Source organism: Cricetulus griseus, assembly GCF_003668045.3.
Source record: "Cricetulus griseus strain 17A/GY chromosome 1 unlocalized genomic scaffold, alternate assembly CriGri-PICRH-1.0 chr1_1, whole genome shotgun sequence".
In the NCBI taxonomy this organism is placed as follows: domain Eukaryota; kingdom Metazoa; phylum Chordata; class Mammalia; order Rodentia; family Cricetidae; genus Cricetulus; species Cricetulus griseus.
This window is the reverse complement of record NW_023276807.1, coordinates 138,222,251-138,248,568: the sequence shown is the minus strand read 5'-3', so window position 1 is coordinate 138,248,568 and position 26,318 is coordinate 138,222,251. Positions and strand designations below refer to the sequence as shown.

Sequence of the window (26,318 nt, the reverse complement as noted above, 5' to 3'; positions counted from 1 at the left end):
TAATTTGTTTAGTATCTTGGTTTTCTAAGTTATGAACATGTTTAAAGTGACACAATGAGTATTGTTTCCCCTTTTATTGATGTTGAACATTTGTCACATTAAATGTTGATTTTTAAGATTCACAAAAGAGGAGTCCTGACTGTAAGCATACTCTTTTCTCTTATTAAGATGCATATCCCAAGAGTGAGATGATCTATACCTGGACCAAAGGCCCTGAGAAGTCAGTGGAGGTGCCCAAGGAGTCTTCTAGCTTGGTTCAATATGACCTCATTGGGCAGACTGTATCAAGTGAAACTATCAAATCTATTACAGGTGAGATTGCATGCACATATCTCACTGCCCCCCCCCCCGTGTCTTTATAGGCGTGCTCTTTTTGTTCTCACACGTGTGTGTATGCATGTGTGCATGCAGACATGTGTGTGGGGACATGACCAGTCAAAGGGGGTCATTTTTCAGGGTCCATTCATCATATTCTTTGGTCTTTCACTGTCCTGGAGTTTGTTGAGAAAGCAAGGCAGTCAGGTCCTTGAGCCACAGGGTTCTCCAATCTCTGCTTCCTCCATTCTGAGATTACAAGCCTGGACTACTTCATGATGCTTTTTTTTATTTTAATGTGGTTTCAACTTAGGTCTTTATGCTTTTATGGGAAGAACTTTACCAACTAAGATATCTCCCCAGCTTCCTCCCAGTGAGATTTTTAGTGGCAAAAGTCAATGTATTACTTGGCATCAGCAATGGAGTTTTGTCCTATCCTTTTCATTGAAATATTCAGTGTTTTCGGGGGATTCCCCACCCTCAGAAGTAGAGCTGATATATTTATAACTTTACTTCAGTTTAAAATAAATTCTGAGTTCTTGAGACAGGAGAAATGAATAGACTTTTCTTACATAGAAACAAAAGCCAATAATTAAATATATTAAAAACTTTTTCAACAAAATATGAAGAAAAATTCTGGCCCCTATTTTGTGGTGCTTTTCAAAAGTTTTAATATTACCCAATTTTGTGGTGTCATTTCTGCTCTTTGTTCCAAAGTGAAAGCAAAATCTAAAGCATGCCTGCAAAGTATATTTAGAGTATACATTAAAATTGCCATACAAATGGATGGGTAGCTATACTGGTGATTCTTGGATTTTGAAATATGAATAGAAATAATCTTACGATTTAGCTTCTATCACATCTAATGAGAAAATTGGTCACTTATAGCTCATTCCAAAATGGTGTCTCTTCCATACACATTTTTATCAAGAATACATTAATGATATTTATCTTAGTGCACTTTTACTGCTATACCAAAATATCATGAATTGGGTATTTATATAAAGAACAGACTTGCTTTTCGAGCCTGAGATCTGGATCAACCTTAGGGTGTCAGCAGACTCAGTATTTGCTGAGAACTTGGTACCTGGTGCATGGAATAGTCCTGTCTCTAAGAGTCCTCACATTGGGACACACACCTACAGGGAAGGATTTCCAAGGTAGATTGTTTTATACAAATGCTAATGCTTGCCTTGCCTACTCCACCTTCATATACTAATCACCTATCAAAGACCAGTCCCTAATATTACTACATGGGAGGTTATGTTTCAATATGTGACTCCCCACTACTATTTTTGATACAGGATCTCATATAGCCCAGGATGACTTGATGCTTGCTATGTAGCCCAGGATAGCCTTACAATGGAATGTATTCATCCTCATCCTCCAGAGTGCTGGAATTGGAAGTGTGCCATTGTGCCAGGCACAGTGTGTGGTTGTTTTTTCTTTTTTTTTTTTTTTGTTTTTTTTTAAAACGGTATTTAGACAAAGTTAAAATATAGTCAGCAGTTACTGTCTCACAGGGATCATTCACAATTCCTTTCTTGTATTGACTTCTCATAAAAACACTATGGAGATGGTATTGTTACCATCTTTATTTTTCTAATGAGGAGTATGTAAATATAATGTACTTAAGTAACTTGCCTAGCTCATGCAGCTATTAAATGTCAAGGCCCCAAATTCATAGACACTCTGAGTTCTGTAAACATTCTTAACAGGCCCTGGATGTCACTGTATTAGGAAAGCAAACAAAACAAAAATCGGAATAGTTATTGCAAGATCTTGAACAATGGAGTGAAATGAGGAAGAGTGCTTTTTGTTGTTTTAAGGAATGTATTGATAATGCACTGATCTGAAGAGGAATGATGCTTTCCAGACTTTGGCAGGGATTAAGGAGAGATACTAATTCCTAGGCCCATAGCTCACAATTTCAGCATTGCAAAATACGTAATCCCAGGGAGTTACTGACCACCTGTTGTATGCTGTTGACAGTTTGCAAAGAGGATGGATTTCAGATGTTTCTATCACAAAAATACAATAAGCAAGATGTTGCCAAGAAGCTTGTGGGTGATGGATCTTCTATGACAGGCTGTGGCCTGCCACTTTTCTTGATGAATATGTAACCTCCAAACTAGTCAAATAGTGTATACATTAAATATGGGCAGGATTTTAAACATGCTTTATACCTCAAAAAGTGATTTAATAATGAGAAGCAAGTGACAAGAAGTGAGAAGACTTTAATTCTTAAAAGTTGACATCAAATCACGAGAGTGTTCATTGTGAAATATTTTAGTCTCCTCATTTGAAACTGCTTTGTATAAATCCAAACACCTTGTTATGAAATTGCTGGCACTGTTTCTCTCCCCCAAACTCTGATGTATTTTTTTAAGCTTTCATTTTTGAGGTCATAATTAAAACGTTTCTCCTATGCCTTTTCTCCCTCCAAAACCCTCCATATACCTGTTCACATTCTTCAAATTTAGGGCCTCTTTTTTCACTAATTGCTATTCCATGCATTTATGTACATATAGATATGTTTATTCCTAAATACAGCATGTTTAGTTGATATTGTGTGTGTGTGTGTGTGTGTGTGTGTGTGTGTGTGTGTGTGTGTGTGTGTGTGTATGTGTATGTGTGTGTGTTCAGGACTGACTATTTGACAGGGCCAACTAATTGGCTTGCTCTTCCATGGGGAGAAGCACCTCTCTCATTCTTAGCTTTCCTCAGTCACCTATGTAGTGAAGCAGAGATTCACAGCTAAGTACTGAGCTGAACTCCTGGAATCCAGTTATATAGAGGGAGGAGTGATGAGCAAAGGGGTCAAGATCATGTTGGGGAAACCCACAGAAACAGCTGACCTTTGCAAGTGGGAGCTCATGGAGCAGTGTAAATTCTGCTTTTAAAACTTCTGACAATTGTGTTTGGATAGGTTGCTCGGTGGGTGATGTGCTCACTGTGGAAGCATAAGAACCTGAGTTCAGATCCCTAGGACCCATCAAAACTGGCTAGTTGTGATGTCATGTGCCTGCAATCTTAGCACTGTGTAAGCAGAGACAGAAAGATCCTGAGGGTTTGTTGGCCAACTAGTCTTAAGAATTGTTTATCTCGAGGTTTATCTCAGGTAGATGAATGGATGGATGGACAGACAGACAGACAGACAGATAGGACAGAACAGAATAAGTCACACAATGTCCAGCATTGATCTCTGGCTTCCACATGAAAGTGAACATACAGTGTGTGCACACACATGAACATGTACATATTCATACACTACACATATATGCAAATACTGAAAATGAAAGCTAATTGTTTAGCATATTTGACATTTAAAACAAAAAACACTCATTTCTTGAAGTCATAGCCCATTATTAAATTGCTTAATCTGTAATAGAAAACATCATTTTTCTGAATAATAATGATGTTCAATGCCATCCTCTCTTTTGCTCTCTTATCCACAACAGGGAACTATGCATTTCTCATTGAAATATGCAGAAAAGATAATCCTTTTCTAAGAGTGCTGATTGTTAGTCTAGCATAAGATCTCGTAGCAATTGAATAATTTACTACAGGACCAATAACGTATTTTCTTTATTTTTCTGGCAGGTGAATACATTGTTATGACAGTTTATTTCCACCTCAGAAGGAAGATGGGCTATTTTATGATTCAGACATATATCCCTTGCATTATGACAGTGATCCTTTCTCAAGTTTCCTTCTGGATAAATAAGGAGTCTGTTCCAGCTAGAACTGTATTTGGTAATTTCAATTTATTTCTTGGGTATTTTTGTTCACATTACATTTTTGATGGTGACTCACGGGAAGAACCCTTTGATGTTTCTTAGAAAATACTACACATTAGTATACCAAACCAAACTGAGTAAGGAACTATTTAAGTGCTCATTTCTGACTGGTGACTATAACATACTGCTGCTTGGAGAGATAAGGACAGCCTGTCCCTTTCACCAGTCAGGTGAAAATCAAGTGCAAATGTGGATATAATGTCACTTCCAGTGACATTCTTGAGCTGCTAGCCTAGTGCTGTGTAATTGAATTAAAATTATGTCTAGGTATTAAAATGAAATGCTTAAAATAAAACAAATAAAATTCATGGCTGACTGCACATGAAAGCCTTAGAGGAACCTGCTTTTTAGTGAAAGGGAACAAAATGCAAATGGATTAAACACATTGAATGGAAAGGTATTCTGTGTGTAGTCTCTCAGCTCAGTGTATTCTATGTGTATAGCTTCCATTTTTTTCTAAACTAGTATTTTTTTTCTTTTTGTTCCTATTATGGTTCCTCTATAGTGTTCTAAATGATAAGCCTCTTGGAATGTACAGGTTTAACATTTTTGTGTTAAATAAGTCTTTTCTACATCTGGGATGCTTTCATGTCACATCACTTATAATTAAATCTATTGTAATAGAGTTATCTATTCTTTATTTTTTTCAACTTTATCAACATCATTCAGTGTTGGAAAAAGAACGGAAATGAAGCGACTTCTTGCAGAATACAGGCATAAGTCTCCTAAGAGATGCTGATCTCTCCTTTTGCCTTTCAGTTAGGATTTAACTGAGGGCACAATATTTTCTATCATGTTGCAGGAAGGCTGGTGAGGAATTTATGCCAGCCTTTCACCTTACTTTGCTAGAACCACAATCCCTAACAAAAACAGTTCAGGGAGCCAGGGTTTATTTTGGCTCATGATCTCAGACAGATTATAAAGCAGACAGTAGCAGCACTGGCCTTGGAAGGAACATCAGAGGTCTGCTGCCACCTCTGTGGAGAGGAAGTAGAGAGCATCAGCTGTTACCAGGACTGGAGTAACTTTCAGAGGCCATCTGTTGATAATCAGTCAGTCATGTCCTACCTCAGAATGATTCCACAATCTTCATCATACTGATACGAGCTGGAATAGAGAATTCAAAATATGACCCACTAAGAACATTGTGGATTCAAACCATAGCACCCCCATCTTCAGAGACAGGAGTGTCTTGTTGTCCTCAAGAAACCTGAAATCCTCCTACAAAGGTATTTCTTCCACATATACCCAGTGACCCTGCAATGCTGACCGTATTTGAATTATAGTTAAAACTCATACAGGGAGCCAGTGTCAGAAGCAGGGTTTGGTTCAAGCTACTTCATAATGTTCTGAAAGTTTAATTAAATGACTGCACATTGCAGTTGTAGAAAATTGTTAACTGCTAAATATAGATGTGAAAATGAAATATAGAAAATATATCTAATAATTGGTAACATTGAAAGTTTAGAGTTTAAAAACTCAAATATGTCACTTACTTTCTCCATCCATTGAGTTAATATACTTCCCCTTCAAAACTAGTGAAGATTTTTTTTTTTAAAAAAACATTGTTATTAGTTTTTTTAAAGATTTCATACAGTGTCTTCTGATAATATTCACCATCCCCTACCATTCCATCAAATTCCTTCCAGATCCATCCTCCACTTTCTTTCCCTCTCTCATAAAACAAAGCCCACAGAGCCCCACTTGTGCTACCAGTACTTACATTTGTAGGGTTATTCACTGGAGTATGGTGGACATAATAGGGACCATACCCTTAAAGAAAACTAACTCTCCTTTCCCAGGGAGCCATCAATTGTCAATGGATCTCAGTAAGGAGGTGAGGCTCTTGATCCCCTTCCCACTGGAATGTTATCTTCCAGAAGCCACAGATTGTCAAAAAGAAAAATGTCCTGTGTCATTTGAGTGGTGGATGCCACCACTCAAGTTGTTGGTTAGGTATGTTTCAGAAAACCCATAAATAATACAGGGTGTTAGTTGCCAACCAGAACATGATAGTAAGACAGTATTGCTAGAGACAGAGCACACTTTAGTCACAAGACTTGGAGAAATCATGTTGGTACTGACCAGGAAGATTTCTCCTTGCTGGCTAGCTTTCATGGTAATGGAGGGTGCTTTGTAGATTTCTGGGGAGAAAAGTCATGAACAGTCTTACCCAGCTGTGAATCATGTGAACTACAATGACCAACATAGCAGTATATTCCCATGTGTAGAATGTTTGCATGAATGCTGTGGGGCAACAAACCAATTTCTGATAGCATTTAAGGCTTGCTCTACTGGAGAAAATCCCAGGAGTGAATCTACTATTTCTATTATTACACCAAGTTAATATAGTATTAAACTGCCTCTAAATTTGTGTTTCCATATCCATAGATTAATACAGCTCCTAGACATTATCAGAGTGATTTCTTTGTGCAGTGGTCAGTTAGAAACATGACTGATCAATGTACAAAAATAAATATAGGTGAAGTTTTCATTCAGGGACCATCAAAGAATAACTAAGAACTTGTGAGGGTTTAAGGAATGCTTAATATAAGAATCTATATATTCTATATGCTCTCCTATACATACCTAGCAAAGAGATTTATTTTATTCTCAGTTTCCTTAGTTTTGAAGAATGTATTTCTGGCATATTTCCCCATATAGTTTGAGGTTCTTGGCATTCTTTTTCTTATTTAGCACTCATAATGATGTTGGAGCCTTAATACATTATGTTCAGAGGCGCCAGACAAGGCAAGAGGAAGAAGCTGAGGCTGAGAGTTATATGAAAGTCCTAAAGCTTGTTCTAGCATAGAGTAATCAAGGATGAGGGGAAATGGTTGTATTGGTAAAGTGCTTGCTGTTTAAGCATGCTTGCCTGAGCTTGGATCCTTAGCATCCAAATAAAATCTATGGGCAGTATGAAGTGTCTGTAACCCTGTACTGATGAGGGTGGTTGAAGGGACAGAGACAGGGAGATCATTGGAGCTCACTGGCAAGATGGTGTAGCCAAAATGCTGAAGTCCAGGCCCTGGACTTCAGAAATAAAGGTGGTGGGGAGGACACCTAGTATTTTCCTTGGCATCCATGAGAAAGAACATGTGCAGAAACACATATGGACACATGAACAGACATATACCACACCATGTTCACATACAAATCTTAAAATTTCAGGATCTACACACACGCACACACACTTTTGTCTGTAACTCACATGTTAAAATAAGCTGAATTGCTTTATCTCTTAGGGTTGCTAAGATGATTGAATGCATTAATCTGAGTAAAATATTTGAAAAAAATCCTTAGCACACAACGCATATAATTTTATGATTGTTGGTTGATGAACTTACCATATGAGATTTAGGCTAGTATTGCCTTCCTCGGCTCTCATCTCTCCTTTCACTTACACAGACACAGTGTGCTGGGTCACAGACAGCATCAGGGTGAACAAAACCCTGAAGCAGCACATGTCTGAGAAATAGGATATGTGGAATTCTATCTTGAAATTTGTCTGACTCTTAAGTTTTTTTTTAAATTATTCCATTATGGTTAAACATTAAACACAAGTAGATGCCAGCTGGCATATTGAAATCATTTCTATTTCATTTTCTAGGAATGGCCAGCCAAAAATTCACTCTTGTGTACAGTCTTAGCCTACTCCTTCATTTCCTTTCCCCACTCCTGGGCCAGCCAATATGGTGCATATTCAGCAGTCTAAAATGCACAGACTGGCATCAATACTTGAATACACAAAAAATGATTGTCTTTGAAGTGCTTTCAGGGTGAGATTCTTATCAAAAGAGTTAGCTTTTGTTTCTTGTTGATCAGTGCTTATTCTGCCAAATACTATACCTGATGAAAGGAAATTTGCACATTCCTACATTCCTACTGTTTTCTTCCAATTTGGACACAAGACGGAGAACTTTTAATGTCTTATGAGATGTCAAATTTTAAACTAATTTTGAGCCAATCGTTCTTGTCAGCCAACATTCCCAATTTTGTCAGCATTACAACATAGCTACCATACTCTCTAGAGGGCCATTCCATAAACCAAACAACCATGAAAGAAAATGTAAGACAGCCATATGTAGCATGCTACTGTGTTGGTATAAAGCAGTGTGATTTAAGGGAAGCCATCAACCTGATTCTGAACAACTGAATGTCATTAGCCAATTCATAACCTTAGTATTTTGCTTGTTGAATATCACCTAGAAAATTTTTTCACATGACAGTAGGTGAGATTAAGACTCTTTCATTGGCAGGAAGAAAAAAATCATTCAACCACCCACAACAAGAACGAAGTTTACAGTAACAAGGGGACTCTTGAGCTCCTTGTATTTAAATTTGATTTTACCTTTCATTTGCTTAGCAAAGTATGATCTCTGGAGGCTTTTCTGAATAGCGACTAGTATTGTCATTTGGAAAACACTCTTATGTTTTTACTTGCAAATGCTTTTGGCATCATTTCTGTCACATTAGGAAAAGCCCACCAAATTTGTGGAACACTTTTGAATTCTTGATAGTCCATTACAGATAAATCTTTATGATCAAAAGCAAATACAGTTTATCTTTAAACTTTGTAGCTGAAATTTCTGACATTACTTTAGTAGTTATTTACTTATTTTACAGCCTTTGGGGGGAATTCTGCCTTATTTCTGACGTTTAAAATGAGGCCTAAATGTTTGAAGATCTCTTTCAGGAAAAAGCTGGACAAATTCACTATGTGCCATTGGTGTAGATATACAGTTAATCTACCTGCTTAATGGAATAAGATTTTAAAAATGTACTTCAGGAGAGCTGAAGAGATAGCTTAGGGGTTAAGAAAACCTCCTGCTCTCCTAAAGAACCCATATGGTTTCCAGAATCCACATCAATAGGCTTAGCGTGGCTTTGTCACTCTAGCTCCAGGAACTCCAATGAGCTTTCTGGCCTCTGGCCACCTACATGCATGGCAGACACATCATACATATATGTTCATATACATATGTGTACATATACCCATGCATATAAACATATATATATATAAATATATACATATATATACATATATATATATATATCATAACATCTCAAAATATACTTTTGGCTATGAAAATGCTTAAAATATTAAACAACTTATGTAATACATACTGATGCATAGTTTTAGAATATTCTTTAAAAATTTGTAGCTCGTGTGATACACAGGTGCTCCAAATTTCCATCTTCTAGTAACCAACAGCTTAGGGAATGACTGGAATTAGAGAAAAAAGATTGGACACAGACAATGATTTTTGTTTATTGGGCATCATTTATGATGCATCTAGAACTACATGGCTGGTGATCTCTGAAGCAATATTCAACATGATGCCTCCTAAGGACAGTCTACTCAGTCTAACTGGAAGCTGGGTGTGCCGATTTTTTCCCAATGGCCTTCTATCTTGAAATTTGTCTGATTCTAAGTTTGCTACTTATTCCAATATGGCTAAGCCTTAAACATGAATACAAATCAGCTGTCATAATGAAATCATTGCTTTTGTTTTTCAGGCATGATCTTAAGCTACTCTTACACTTCTCCCTAGGGTCATATATGTGGAACAGTAAAGGGATGGTCCAAGGTACAATATATCAGAGTCTAAGTTGAAGATACAGTATTATTGTTTCTTCAAGTCAAAATATGATTACTCCTTTATTGTTGCAAAAAATCCTATATTTTTCAGTTGAACACAGATTAATTCCCTTTCAGCTGGTGTTGGCATGGATTGACATATAAAGTAAAGATGCCTTCATCACTGTCATCATCACCATCATTTATGCTACCACCATCACCATCATCCATAGGTACCTGGATGTATCGACTTCAGGACCTGTTCTAGGAGTTATGTAGAATGAGTAAAAATGGATATAGTAAGTCCTCCGGGAATTTCCAGAGTAACCTAGATAATACTGATTAAATAAATATAAGTCCATGAAAATAGGGAAAAATATTAGCACCTTCTGTAGTTCTAGTGACACACGGTGTTTTTCTACTAAAAATGGAGGATAACCTTTTCTCTAGGTTAAGACAGCACTTTTTCTGAAAGTTTTATTCACAAAAACAATTAATGGAAGAAGGGCTCTATTCTTATTGCAATTATTCTGCTTCAAGTTGTATACTGATGTTTGGTAAATGCCCACATTTGCTAAATTGTTCCAGAAGTACATTTAGCCAGAGCATATTTGTAGTTTTGATAAACAATGAATGCATTATTTAGTATATTACAGTCATTTAATGATAAGAACTTACACACGACTTTTGATTTTGCTGACAATAATTATCAGTGGTAATGGGTCTTGTTTACCTGGGATATTCATGCTCCCATTTTGAAGGCCAATGAATGTGCCCAGCTTTCCATTCTTGTCTGAAGTCACTGTTTCAATGAGTCATCATTCGTGGGTGGTCTATATATTGATTCCTTAGGTGTATTGTTTCAGCTTCCAATATAGAATCAATAAAAGTTTTACATAGTTTTATTTTTGTAGTAAACTTCGCATGTGCAAAGAAGTCCTAATAACTTTTCCAATATTGAACCAAGTCACACTGAACAGATGATTAAAAGAGCCAGGAACTGAACATATCTCTTTCTCACTACAGAACCTGTGCTGATTTCACTGAAGCAGAAGGATCAAACCCTCTATCAGAGGTGGTGGGTTTCACTTAGTAGTGACTTTGTCAACCTCATCCCACCTCATTCTTTTGGGTTAGCTTGTCTTTTTGTAGACATAGCAGTAAAATGCTTTATGTCTTTGCTTTTTTTACATTAAAGGAATAACCACAGTCCTCACGATGACCACCCTAAGCATCAGTGCCCGGCATTCTTTGCCCAAAGTGTCCTATGCAACTGCCATGGATTGGTTCATAGCTGTCTGCTTTGCTTTTGTATTTTCGGCTCTTATTGAGTTTGCTGCTGTCAACTATTTCACCAACATTCAAATGCAGAAAGCCAAAAAGAAGACATCAAAGCCTCCACCAGAAATTCCAGCTGCTCCAGTGCTGAAAGAAAATCATCCAGAAACTTCTCTCCAGGTATTTCACTTCATCTCCTTCCTTCTAAAGTTTTAGCTGCTTGGTCAATTTTTTGTTGTAGTTAGAAAACAGAGAACATGAAAATATCAATGACAATTTCTAAGAATGGAAGAAGTCTAGCAAAATATAAAATGGTAACTTATGCATTGATAGTTTTGCTATTTTTTAGTTATTTGACAATATCATATGATGTGTTTTGATAATATTTACCCCATTCTAACTTCTCCCAGGTCCAACCCATGTTCCCTATCCACCCAACTTTGTATCCTTTTCTTTTTTAAAAGCCATCATGTACAATTTGGGTTGCTTGTATATTCTATGATGTGTGATTTTTATTGGAACTTGATCTACTTACCAGGGCATACATTTTAAAGATAATTCCAACTATTCCTCTTCCAGAGACTATAAATTGCCAATCCCCTTTCCCATGTTGGGATTTGGTCCTCTTTGAGTTTGTACAGGTATTGGGAGTTCGTATGTGCAGCCTTTACTGCTGCATCCAGGTGGCAGTGTTTCCTGGTAGTCATTTATCACCTTGGGCTCTTGTACTTTTCCCATTCCCTTAGTCATAATAACCCCTGGGTCTTGGGGAGAAGAGATGGTGATATAGGTATTCCATATAGGGCTGAGCATCCAATGTCTCTTATTCTTTGCACCTTGGCTAGTTGTGTGTCTCAGTGTTAATCACCACCTACTGAAGAAAGAAGTCTGTCTGATAAAGGTTGAGAGCTGCGTGGTGGAGTTAACCAGTCATGGGGAGTCAGTTTAACACTGTGGACATAGAACAGAATATAGGGATTATGACCTATCTAGTTACAGGTTCTTGACCCCAGTAATGGTGCAAGTATAGGGGTTTTTTCTTCATTTTCCCCTTTTCCTCTTCTCTTTTTATTTAGAAACAATCTTGTTTTACATGTCAATCCCAGCTCCCTCTCCCCCCCTCCCCTGCCCCCCACCGACTCCCATCCCACCTCCTTTCTGCTCCCTAGGGAGGGTGAGATGGGGGATCTTTGAAGTCTGTCACATCATTTTGAGCAGGGCCTAGGCTCTCCCCCATGTGTCTAGGCTGAGAGAGTATCCCTCTATATGCAATGGGCTCCCAAAGTCCATTCTTACACTAGGAATAAATACTGATCCTGTGTAGGTGTTTTTCATCTTGTGGACTGTGCTTTAAATCTTATCAGAAAGTGGTTGGTTACTCCCATGACATTAATGTCACCCACTGAGGGAATTAGCATATTTTCAGAGTCCAAGGGTTCATAGCTGGGAAATATGAATATTTGGGGGGTCTATCGGACCTCATTGACAAGGAACTCTGTAAGAGATAACCCATTCTTGACAGTCAACTTTTTTATTTGTTAACCTGTGTCTGGTAAAGGCTTTGTCAACCCATTATAGAATATTTAAATTATTTTTTGCACACACATGTATATATGTATGCATGTATGTATTTTACGAGGCTTCTACAATTCTAGGCTTCCAAATGACTTTTTTTTTAAAGGTCTTTAGTGTCAGCTATCTTTCTCCCTATACCCACCCCTCCCAGGCACTACCCTAAACTATAATTCTTGTTCCTGATATATAGATATTTTAATGCATTATATATGGACTTAAAAGCTAAATAATCTATACATAGCCTTGATGCATGGCATAGGCTATTTTTTGTTTGAAAGTTCTTTCAGTGTTAAAGGTATTTTTCACAGAAATGACTAAATGGAACATATATGATAAGAGGAAGCTGTTAATGGTGTTGAGGGAGCTGAAAAGATCACTTCTATAGAGGTTATTGACCAAAGTAAAATGCTAGTTCTTCACATGGCTCTGCATTTCATATGGGATTGCTCCCTGTATTACAGAAAAAATAATCCTAACAACAAAATGATACATAATTATAGCTGAAGTACATTCAAATGAATAATTCATTCTTTAAAGGACATGTCTAAGAGAATATAGAAAACATAACAAAAACACCTTTTTCATATGACTTATCAAAGATTCTTTTTCTTTTCCACATGGATTCTTATTGTATAAAAGCATTAAAATGTACAAGAACATGAATAATCAGACAGACTTTTTCTCCCCCTTTCTTCCTCTTCATCTCTCTTCCAGTATTCTGTTATGTTCCTCGGACTCTCTTTTATTTCCTTTCCTTCATCTTCTTTTTCGTATACATAGACAGTTCTCTGTGGTTTTGTACTCTAGCCAACTGTAATTTCCATGAATGACACTATAAACTGCTTGGTCTGCATTTATCCAAACCAAAATGTAACAGAAATCATCAACCGGTTTCTCCTCTACTAAGTAGTATCTCATCCCTTCATTTATTCACTTATCCATTCAAAAATATATATTTAATGCCAGTTATGGGCCAGGCATTGCACAGAAGGTGAGAATCAACAATGTATATATATTTAAAGCCAGAAAATATCTCACACTATGGAAATTTCATCTATTTCTATGTGGCAAGGGAGTGGAGACAGACAGTTTCTTTTAATGCAAGTAATGAAACACCTGGAGTATTAAATGGGGATGCTATGAAGGATAGGGAAGCCTTTAGAGATTCAAAGTCTATCTTTGCAGTGTTAACCCATTCCATGCCTTCAGTCTTGGTTCTGCTCCCAAGACTTCAGTCTCCCACAGTCTCCAGATGCTATAAGAGTATCTAAGGAAATGAATGCTTTTCATCAAGTAATTTAAATAGTTGGGATTTTCTTCTAAGTGAATTCATCAAGATTTTCAAATGCTTCGAATGCATTTTTCACATTTTTTCAGTTTTAAAAGTGACTGTTCAAGCTTTACTCTTTTACCACTTCACATAGGTAAAGTTACAGCTTCTGTCTTTTGTTGCTGTTCCATTGTCTTTTGCTTACCATATTGACACTGTAGAATCTATTTCTTGCACTTTTAAGTCACTGAATCTCAGGTTTATTTTACTGTTTATTATTTTCTGAAGATTGATTTATGAGTTAATTTATGTCTTTCTGCAGTTTACATTTGTTACATTTTTCAAGATACTTGAGTATTGCAAAGTAATTTATTTTCATGCCTTCTTATTTAAAAATAAGGTTTTTCCTAGTGAATGAAGATCTTTTCTGTATAGAATTCTATGATGCATAATTTAGAGATTAATATTGTCAGAATTACTTGCTATATATTCTGGAGTAACATTGTTTTCCCTTTTGAGATAAGAATATAAAGATAATATTAAAATTTCTAGATGTGATTTTTTTATTTAACTCTGCTAATTATTGTATTGCATGTCTTCAGAAATATTGATGTGAATAACATTTTATTGTCCCCTGATTTATTATTTATAATTAAATTATAACTTTGTAGTTAAAGTTATTATCTTTAGCAACAAAGTTGATTTTACTTAATCACTGTTATTTCACTTAATCCCAGCACTCGGGAGGCAGAGGCAGGCAGATCTCTGTGAGTTTGAGACTGGCCTGGTCTACAGAGTGTGTTCCAGTACAGTCTCCAAAACAATGCAGAGAAACCCTATCTCGAAAAAAACAAAACAAACTTGTTTTGGGTTACCTCCTGGGTTACCTCACTGAGAACAGATTCTTCTAGTTCCATCCATTTGCTTGCAAATTTCAAGATTGCATTGTTTTGTTTATTCCCCCGCTGAGTAGTACTCCATTATGTAAATGTACCATATTCTCTCTATCCATTCTTCAGTTGAGGGGCATCTAGGTTGCTTCCAGGTTCTGGCTATTACAAATAATGCTGCTATGAACATAGTCAAACAGATGTTGTATGAATGTGCTTCTTTTGGGTATATGCCTAAGAGTGGAATTGATAGCTCTTGTGGTTAGACTGATTCCCATTTTTCCAAGGAATTGACACACTGATTACCAAAGGGGCTGTACAAGTTGGCATTCCCACGAGCAGTGGAGGAGTGTTCTCCTTTCTCCAAATCCTTTCCAGCATACACTGTCATTGGTGTTTTTTGAATTTAGCCATTCTGACAGAAGTAAGATGGTATCTCAGAGTTGTTTAGATTCGCAATTCCCTGATGACTAAGGATGTTGAGCACTTTCTTATGTGTCTTTCAGCCATTTTAGATACCTCTATTGAGAATTCTCTATTTAGTTCTGTACCCCACTTTATAATTGGATTATTTGGTGTTTTGGAAACTAGCTTCTTGAGTTTTTTGTAAATTTTGGAGATCAGCCCTCTGTTGGATTTGGGTTGGTGAATATCTTTTTCCATTCTGTGGGATGCCATTTTTGTCTTATTGACTTGTTCTTTACCTTACAGAAGTTTTCAGTTTCAGGAGATGCCATTTATTAATTGTTGATCTCAGTGTCTGTGCTACTGGTGTTATGTTTAGGAAGACGTCTCCTGTACCAATTCGTTCAAGGGTACTTCCTATTTTCTCTTCTAAGAGGTTCAATGTGGCTAGATTTTTGTTGAGGTCTTTGATCCATTTAGACTTAAGTTTTGTGCATGGTGATGGACATGGATCTATCTTCAGTCTTCTATATGCCAGCATCCAGTTATGCCACACCATTTGTTGAAGATGCTTTCTTTATTCCATTGTATAGCTTTAGCTTCTTTATCAAAAATCAGGTTTTTGTAGGTATGTGGGTTAATATCAGGGTTTTCAACTGGATTGCATTTATCTACCTGTATATTTTTGTGCCAGTATCAAACTGTTTTCATGACTATAGCTCTATAATAGAGCTTGAAGTCAGGGATGGTGATGCCCCCAAAAGTTCAATTATTGTACAGGATTGTTTTTGCTATCCTAGGTCTTTTGTTTCTCCATATAAATTTAAATATTGTTCTTTCAAGGTCTTTGAAGAATTGTGCCAGTATTTTGATGTGGGTTGCATCTGTAGATTGCTTTTGGCAAGATTGCCATTTTTACTATGTTGATCCTACCTATCCAAGAACATGGGAGATCTTTCCATTTTTCTGATATCTTCTGTAATTTCTTTCTTTAAAGACTCAAAGTTCTTGCCATACAGATCTTTCACTTGTTTGGTTAGTGTTACCCCAAGATATTTTATGTTTTTTTGTGGCTATTGTAAAGGGTGATGTTTCTCTGATTTCTTTCTCAGCACATTTATCATTTATACATAGTAGGGCTACTGATTTTCTTGAGTTAATCTTGTATCTTGACAAGTTAATCTTGTCACTTTGCTGAAGGTGTTTATCAGCTGCAGAAGTTCCTTAGTAGTTTTTGGGTCATTTATGTAAACTATCATATCATCTGCAAACAGTGAAAGTTTGACTTCTTTCTTTTCAATTTGTGTCTCCTTGATCTCCTTTTGTTGTCTTATTGCTCCAGCTAGAACTTCAAGTACAATATTGAAGAGATATGGAGAGAGTGGACAGCCTTGTCTTGTTCCTGATTTTAGAGGAATCATGTTGAGTCTGTCTCCATTTAGTTTGATGTTGGCTGTTGGTTTACTGTATATTGTTTTTATTATGTTCAGGTATGTACCTGTTATTACTGATCTCTCCAGTACCTTTATCATAAAGGGCTATTGGATTTTGTCAAAGGCTTTTACAGCATCTAGTGAGATGATCATGTGGGAGTTTTTTTGCACTATTTTTATATGGTTGATTACATTGATAGATTTTTGAATGTTGAGCCAACCCTGCATTGAGGGATGAAGCCTCCTTGATCATAGTATATGATTTTTCTTATATGTTCTTGGATTCTGTTAGCCAGTATTTTCTTGAATATTTTTGCATCAATGTTCATGAGGGATGATGGTCTGTAGTTCTCTTTCTTAGTTGTGTCTTTGTGTGTCTTGGGTACCAAGGTAATTGTAGCCTCGTAAAAAGTTTGGCAATGAACCTTCTTCTTCTATTGTGTGGAACAATTTGACGAGTATTGGTATTAGCTCTTCTTTGAATTTCTGGTAAAATTCTGCACTGAAGCCATCTGGCCCTGGGCTTTGTTGTTGTTGTTGGGAGACTTTTGATGACTGCTTCTATTGCATTAGGGGTTAAAATCTGTTTAAGTTGCTTATCTGTTCTTGATTCCATTGGGGTAAGTGATATCTATCCAGAAAGTTTTCCATTTCCTTTAAATTTTTGAATTTTGTGGATACAGGTTTTCAAATTATGACCTGATGATTCTCTGGATTTCCTCAGTGTCTATTGTCTTGTCCCCCTTTTCATTTCTGATTTTGTTATTTTGCATGTTCTCTCTCTATCTTTTGGCTTTTGGTTAGTTTGGATAAGGGTTTTTCTATCTTGTTGATTTTCTTCAAGAACCACTTCTTTGTTACATAGATTCTTTCTACTGTTTTCTTTGTTTGGACTTTATTGATTTCTGCCTTCAGTTTGATTATTTCCTGGTGTCTACTCCTCCGCAGTGAATTTTCTTCTATTTGTTCTAGAGCTTTCAGTTGTGCTCTCAATTCTCTTGTGTGACTATTCTCTAGTTTCTTCATGTGATCACTTACAGCTATGAACTTTCCTCTTAGTACTGATTTCCAAGTTTCCCATAAGTTTGGGTATGTTGTGTCTTCATTTTCATTTTTTCTGGGAAGTCTTTAATTTCTTTCTTGACCTAGGAATAGTGCAATTGGGCATTGTTCAATTTCCATGAGTTTGTAGGTTTTCTGCAGTTTGTGTTGGTGTTAAATTCTAACTTTAAAGCATGGTGGCCTGATAAGACACAGGGGGTTATTTCAATTTTTTGTTCCTGTTGAGGTTTGCTATGTTGCTGAGTATGTGGTCGATTTTAGAGAAGGTTCCATGTAGAGCTGAAAAGAAGATATATTCTTTTGTGTTTTGATGGAATGTTCTATAGATGTCTGTTAAACTCAATTGGGCCATAACTTCTGTTAGTTCATTTGTCTCTTTGTTAAGTTTCTGTCTGGTGGTCCTGTGTAGTAGTGAGAGTGAGCTATTGAAGTCTCCCACTATAACTGTATGAAGTCTTATGTGTGATTTGAGTTTTAATACTGAGCTCATTTTCCCCAGAATGGTAGCTGAGAAACCAACATAGGATTGATCCAGACCCCATGAACACGGGTGTTAATAAGGAGGCCTCAGAAATCTATGGGCCTTCTTGTAGTAGATCAGTACTTATCCCTAGCATAGGAATGGACTCTGGGAGCCCATTCCACATACAGGGATACTCCCTAAGCCTGGACACATGGGGGAAGGCCTAGGTCCTATCCCAAAAAATATGACAGACTCTGAAGATCCCCCATTGAAGGCCTCACCCTTCTTTGGGAGCAGAAAGGGTATGGGATAGGTAGGGTGTTAATGTGGAGCAGGGGAGGATGGGAAGGAGAGGGAACTGGGATTGACATGTAAAACAATCTCATTTCTAATTTAAATAAAAATGGAAAAAATGTAAATATAAAAATAAAAAAGAATAAATTAATTATAAAAAAGATGAAAAAATTGTTTTGTCTTCATGTATTTGTGATCCACTGAAGTAAGTAAGATTTTCTTGGAGAAGAATGGATGGGGCTTTATTTATTAGACCATGGGTAACTTATCAACTTTGAAGAAATGACAGCCTGCTCTAGCAACAGAATATTGACAACAAGCCTTATGTAAGTAATAGCAGAAGCAGTGACTTTATGAATGCAGCAATCCTGTTTTGTTCATAATTTTTATGAATACTTGATTATTGCACAGTATTATACGTTTTTTCTTGTGATAATAAAAAACTTTTATAGATAACCTACTAGGTTATCACTTCTAATAAATTATAAAGTATTAGCTAATTTAATCCATGTTTCACCAAAGAGGAAGTTAATTCCTATGATTCCGTTGTTGTTCTATCTGAGAAGTGGCAAGGCTGAGATTATGTGTTATAGTGACTGATGAGATGTGTTGGATAGGGGACACTGAGGATGAGCGAGACAGTGTTGGCATCACTTACAAGGAAAAGGAAGCACATTTGGTGAACAACCTAAGTAGTTCTGGTTTCCAAAGAAGAACATCATCCTTTAAAACAATACTGATTAGGTTTTTCTTTTTCAATCCGTGAATCCATACCTCTCCCCCACCTACACATGCTTTCCGTTCACCTAATTCATCTTTGTCTTTATTTTCATTTCACTTTTCCTGTCTACTATATATGTTTTTTAGTTTTAAACTACACATAGGTTCTAGCAAAGTTATTTGAAAAAAACAAAGAATTACTTTCTCTGCTTACAGTCTCAAATAAAAAAGGTGACATGAAAAATAATATATAAATAATCCAAGACATACCTTGCATGCCCTTCTGAGAATCTCCTCTTAATACTCATTCCTCAGACACTAGCTCTAATCTTATTTCCTGTATGGAATTAATTCTGAGTCAGCTGCTGAATCTCAAAGACATGGTCTCAGATGTCTTTGCATATAAAATGGGGGCAATGAAATGGCCCACAAGAAAGGGAAATTCTGAGAATCACATTGCATTATACAACATGGTGCTCAGCCTAGTAGACCACACCCATGATCAGTTCCTCCTTAAATTCTTCAAGCACTTTCAATGTTTAAAGCATGGATGACCTCGTTTACCACTTTATAATATTCTGTGGAATTTGGCTTCAATTGGTTCCTATATGAGTATTGTTTATCTTGGTAGATTTAAAGACATTTATAAAATAGAGTGTGGTTTCATTGTATATTACAAAGCAGTTCACAGCATAGATTTTAAATGTTGTAGCTGTCTATTGATTGATTGTGAACCAACTATATGAATTGGTATTTTTAAGAAAGGAAACCAATGTAATCATCACTGATTTTATTTTTTATGACCTATATCAATAAAAAGATTTAATCTATGATGATAGTCTCTAGGCTGCTCCTATCTGGAATAATTCTTTTTTATTTTATATAATTCTTTTTAAATTTTAAATAGAAAGAAAATTATTTTACATGTCAATCCTAGGTCCCTTTCCCTCCCCTCATCCCCTGCCCCCCAACTAACACCCTACCTATCCCATACCATTTCTGCTCCCAAGGGAGGGCCTTCCCTTGGGGGTCTTCAATGTCTATCTTATTCTTCAGAATAGGGACTAGGCCAACCCCTTTGTGTATAGGCTCAGGGAGTATCCCTCCATGTGGGATGGGCTCCCAAAGTCCATTGCTAAGCTAGGGATAAGTACTGATCCACTACAAGAGGTCCCATAGATTTCCAAGGTCTCCTCACTGACACCCAGAATCAGGGGGTCTGGATCAGTCCCATGCTGGTTTTCCAGCTATGGGAACCAAGAGCTCTTCCTTGTTCAGGTCAGCTGTTTCTGTGGGTTTCACCAGCCTGGCATGGACCCCTTTGCTCATCAGTCCTCCTTCTCTGCAACTGGATTCCAGTTCAGTTCAAGATTTAAGCAGTGGGTGTCTGCTTCTACTTTCACCATCTGCTGGATGAAGGCTATACGATGTCCTATGAATTAGTCATCAATTTCATTATCAGGAGAGGGCATTTAAGGTAGCCTCTCCTCTGTTGCTTAGATTGTTAGTTGGTGTCATCTTTGTAGATCTCCAGACATTTCCCTAGTGCCTAATTTCTCTTTAAACCTACAATGTCTCCCTCTATTATATTATCTCTTATCTTGCTTTCTTCTGCTCTTCCCCCAACTAAACCTCCCTTCCCCATCATGTCTTCCTCACCCCTCCTCGTCTCCCCTTCTCATTCTCCTAGTTCCCTCTCCCCTTCCCCCATGCTCCCAAATTGATCAGGAGATCTTGTACCTTCCTGCTTCTCCAGGAGACCATGTATGTCTCTCTTAGGGTCCTCCTTGTTTACTAGCTTTTAAAAATATGGAACGCTTCATGAATTTGTGTGTCATCCTTTCACAGGGGCCTGACTTTCATATAACCTGTGTCTTTCATATAAAATTTATTTTACTGGGAAAACTATGAACATAAGGCAATATTGAGTTTCTGCATTGCCATTGTAAGCTTCTAAGACAACAGAAACTTATTCTTCACATTCCTTTTGTCCTTCTTAGTTTTTTAAACATTTATTTTCTTAAAGATTTACTTTCTTAGTACTTTCTATACTGTGTGTGAGAAAATACATGTAACTGAGGTGACTGCAGAGGTTGCAGGCACCTGGTCCTACTGGAGCTGTAGTCATGGATGATTGTGAGCTACCTGACCTTGGTGCTGCGATCCCAAATTGTGCACTCTGCAAGAGCAATACATGCTCTAGAGTTATGTGCTATTTCTTTATTCCTGTCCTTGTGATCACCCATAATGGCTGTACACATTTATATACTACACCATGACATGCCAGTACATGCTTATGTTGTGCAATGGTCGAATCTGAGGTGCATTTGTCAGCATTAGCGTTAGCCAAAAGACAGCAATAGAGTACTGAAAAAGGACACTTAGAAAGGAAGCCAAAGAAATAATGTCCACACACAGACATTTAGGACAAGAAAAGGAATAGCCAAGTTACTTTTGATCATTTTAGTTATTTCACTTTCACAGATATCAGAGTCTATGGTGTGCTAAGCACAACGATTTACTGGTGGTTGGTAATATGCAAGCTTCATTCCATTCCTAAAGGGTGCAGAAATGGGTCAGCTTCAAATTTTAACTTCAATCATCTTCAAAGAAATGCTGTCTAAAAGCACCTCTTAGAAATGCTGTTCTTTAAATAGTTTAGACTTAATGCCACAAAATAGTGCACCTATCTTTCCTTTTGTTCTTACTCCTTTCATATCTTAACTTCTTTTAAAATCTCTTACCTTGGCAGCTTGAAAAGGACCTAGATTAGTACTGTCATTTCATTTGACATTTAGGCATGTTTGTGATGAGAGTTTAATGACATTCTTAAAATCTTATTTAGCTAAGTACCTTCCCAAACTCACAGTGTCTTAAGTACAAAATGTTCTGTAATTGGTAATATTCTTTAGATCTTGAGTGATTGTTTAATTGCACATGTATTATACTCAGTGATTTATATAGCAAGAAAACCAAAATTATGCTTCATATTGTGGCCTGTTTTCTGTATTGTGTTATTTTTTCATGTGCAGACATGGCTTTCTAATGTATGAGTGTGAATCTCAGCTGATGATTTACAAGCATATACCAGGCCCCTATTCTAGTCAGTCACTGCGGATCCCCAGAGTAGAATCCACAGAATTTGTCAAGCAAGAGTTGTGCTGTTCATCTTGAGAATGGCTTATAATTAATATAAACCATGTTTTACAATAAAACAAGCACACTGATAGTGGCATAAACTTATTCTCAGATCTTTACTATTACCCTAGATATGCAGAAATATTGGAGAAGTGCAGAAATTCTATATTCAATTATTTAATGGGAGCCTATTATAATTATATATATGCTTATAGAACAAATATTCAGTGTTGCTATGTTCAGAATGTGTTTCTTTTCCCTCCATATGTATAAAGATACTGAGGAGGCTAGATATTGAACAGATAATTTAGAATGAAAATTAACAAAATCCTGTAGAAAAGCAGAAAGGGTAATGAAGATTTGTATTAGAGAAAGTTTAACTGAGACATCAACTTAATCCTTGAAAGGCAAAAAGTTATTTATTAAGAGATAGCATCCAAATGATGAAGGGAAGAAAGTAACCAGTCTTTGTAGCTTATGTAAATAATATTATGCATATTTTGGTAATGTCATATGGAGAGAAAGATACCAGTATTACCATCCTAACTGAAGACAGGCTATTTCCTTTTTCAGAGATGATTATACCATAAATGTAACAGTGCAGGAGGAAGCTAGATATTTTAGCTAGTGTTTAAGGAAGACATAAGGGAATATGCTACTGTAGCACAGAGAGCAGTGTGTGTGTGTGTGTGTGTGTGTGTGTGTGTGTGTGTGTGTGTGTGTGTGTGTGTGTGTGTGTGTAATAGGTATACGTATAGATGATTTGGATCAACAGCAAATTTGTTTATTTCTTTCATATACTCCTTTTTTACAGATAACACGACAAATGAAGACATAGTGAAGTTTATTAAATATACAATTTGATAAAAACCTTTAGCTTTCTCAAGCTAAAATTATCCATGCCATTTTAAAAAACAGATTGATTGCATGTGTATGAGTCTTTGCATACATTTATGTATATGTACCACATGTATGCCTGGGGCATGAGGAAATCAGAAGAGGGCCTTAGATCCCCTACAACAGGAGTTACATACAGGTTGTGTGCCACTGTGTGGGTGCTGGGACTCAACCTGGATCCTTTGCAAGAACAGAAAGTACCTTTACCCATGGAGCTATCTCCCCAGTTCCCACATTCATTTCTTAGTTTGCTTGCTGTATATAACACATTTATGAGTTGCTGTGCATATGATATGTCTTATCTTGACAGCAAACTCTAAAGTGAGTTGTGTTATTATCCACATAATTTTGTGGTTGATAAAGGTGATCCTTTATAAGCTTTTTGGCAAGTGTGTAGAATATGTATGTAGTAAATGGTTGGCTTGGATTTAAGCCCTCTCTTTTTTTTTGGCATCAGAAAAGTAGATGCATGTTTCTACCTGTACCTAAGACTAAGCAAAAAAGATGGCATTTTTTCTCTACTTCAAGTTCTCTAGTTTGGTTTGAGCATATAACTCAGTACTTAGATGGGTATCTCTCTGTTAACTTGTGAAGGTAAGCTAGAATATACCTCAAACTGTTATCATTAAGATGTCCATGTCACTACATGCTTATCCAATATCTGAATTAGTACATCATTTGCTCTGTTCTTTAACATGGATGTAATAAACTACATACAACATATCAAGATCTGATTAGTGGAGGTAGTTATCACTAAGGTAGGTACAGTTAAATATTCAGGTTATTTTATATTCACCCATACACAAAGAATTCATACTGTTCCACCAGCAATAAAGCATCTCTTACATTGTACTTTCTATGTGCCATAGAGTATTTTAAGCAATATATATATATATATATATATATATAATATATATATATATATATATTCTCATATAATCTTCACAGCAATCCTTTTTAAAGATGAGGAAATTGAAGCACCAACAGGTCTAAGTGATTTGCCCAAAGTCACACAGCTGCTATGTAACAGAGCCAAGATTTAAAGCCAGATACACTGCATCCAAATATATGTTCAGAAACCAGTACAGATTTCTGCCCTTCAGTTATAACCCATAATGGCCTCCATCCTGACTCTTCTCACATACCTCAGCCCATGTAATTTCTGATTTTATCTGAAAGTTGTCTCAAAGTTCACATAGTTAAAATGTAAATCTTTCATTGAAATTCTATCCTACTTATAAACAAGATGTTGCTTCACCTCAAATTTAGCAAAGCCACAGAAAAGCAATGTACCTTCCAAAACTCTAGCATGCCTTGAAATATATTTGTCAAAGCCCAAAGTCATCAGTTAGTTTGTCAGTAGATTAAGTAACCCATAATTTGCTGTAACTTTCAAAATTTTAAACATTAAAAAACCTGGAGCAAGTATTCTTTTTATCTTTGACTTGAAATAAACTATTTTACATGTATCCAAAAGGTAAAATTAATTTCTATCATATGATTATGGAAATGTTGTGGGAAAAATGTAAAGTAATGCTATGTCCTCACAGAATGTATGTTATAAAGGATTAGAGAATATGGTAATATAAGGATAATGGAGAAAAACAGTTATTATATAAGGAACAATGGACACTGTGAAAAGAACACTGAACTTTAGGGATGGTGGCTGTCAGGAGAATTCAGATGGTCACTCTTGCATTATACTAATAATCAGTAGATGAAAATGGATAGCACAGAAGCAAGCCAGTTCATCACTGTATGTATCATTAATTGGCTTATGATATTCACAAGGTAGAGGGAAAATTATTTTTGAAGAGCCATATAATTTATAAACTATTAGTATGCTGCTAGGGCTTTATTTCTCTATTTACTCTATTTCCTTTTAAATGATTATATCTCAGCTCCTGAGTTTATATCAGGTGCTCAAGAAATACCTTCTGATTGATTTCATTAATGATAAAAAGACGGTATGGATGGTAACACAAGAAAGAACCACACACTCTCATTGGAAAATCTGTGTTGTTAACATAAATTAATTTTTATTTGACCTTTCCTGATCTGTGTCAACAATTGGCTGGACCAACATGTCTTCATAGAATAGAAAAGGAAACAGCTTCAAAGTATACAATGCTTGAAACAAACTTCTTTCATGTTTCCATTTATTTTGCAGCAAGTTCTAGTCTGTAAGCTACTGAGTAAAATTATTCATTCCTTCTGGTTTATTTGACTAAGCTGCCAATTTTCTCCTTGCTATTTTGAGGAGATAATTTTCCCACAACATAATATACATCTCTAAATTTCCAGCTTTTGCTCAGCCTCAGATGATTTAGCAGTTTCAAGATGCATCAGTTTGGGTATGACTTATTTCATTTCACTTAAATGAATTAGAGCATATTATGTAAGAAAAAATGTCTATTGTAAGAGACAATTATTATGTATTTTGGTCAATTTCCCAACAGTTTTAAGAAGGCAGAACTTTTTTACTAACTTGTGCATGAGAAGCTTACTTAATATTTTCTTATAGCTCATTCCAAAAATATTTGCTCTGCCCTGGTTTCTTGCTGAGCTAGCACATGCTAGGCTTCCTCAAAATGTCAATTATTGTCCTCTTTGGTGATCTCCAATGCCCACTTCTTACATTTGACAACATTTGCATTTTCCTTGTGTCCAAACCTTTGAGAATTAATATTTACAAATTGTCAAAGGGCTGTAGGGACTTCATATGTACAAAGAGCAGAGAGCCAAGGTTTTGTATACAGGGTGGGTATGTTAATATCTCTAGTTTAAAAACTGTGAGTCCATGTAAATAAATGGGCTTAGTCTAGTGCACATATTTTTATGACACTGTTACCTTTAACACTAATATGTAGCATAGAGTCTGACACTTCAGTATTTATTGACTAAGTCAATGAATGAAAAAGATGACTAAATCAACTCTATTCTTCTTAAAATTATACTAACAACAGTAACAGAAGTCTTAATTTAAAACAGTATCAGAGAAGATTCCATTTAAGCCTATTCCAACATTGTTGTTTTGTTTTGTTTTGTTTTTGAGACCTATGTAAATATTTGGAATAACGAAGGAAATGTTGATGACTCTTTGTTTTAACATCAGTCTACCTGGTTTCTTTGAATTCTCCCATATGAGAAAAGTGCTATCCTTGCCCTCTCATTGCATATAGCCTTAAGCTATTTAG

General features: G+C 36.3%; 1 protein-coding gene across 10 annotated transcripts in view; it reads left to right on the top strand.

Moving 5' to 3' along the window:
* The window catches only part of Gabra4 (gamma-aminobutyric acid type A receptor subunit alpha4), a 68,992-nt gene that overhangs the window by 17,874 nt on the left and 24,800 nt on the right, over positions 1-26,318 (top strand). For 4 of the 10 annotated variants that reach the window (XM_035452781.1, XM_035452783.1, XM_027390837.2 and 1 more), the window contains 3 exons: positions 169-312; positions 3,919-4,071; positions 10,895-11,154. The exons of 1 other annotated variant lie outside the window; for it this stretch is intronic. In XM_035452781.1, coding sequence (XP_035308672.1) covers positions 169-312; positions 3,919-4,071; positions 10,895-11,154 — 557 coding nt within the window. The remainder of the gene's footprint in view (positions 1-168; positions 313-3,918; positions 4,072-10,894; positions 11,155-26,318) is intronic. 5 more of the 10 variants (XM_035452785.1, XM_035452784.1, XM_035452786.1 and 2 more) reach the window with 4 other exon arrangements.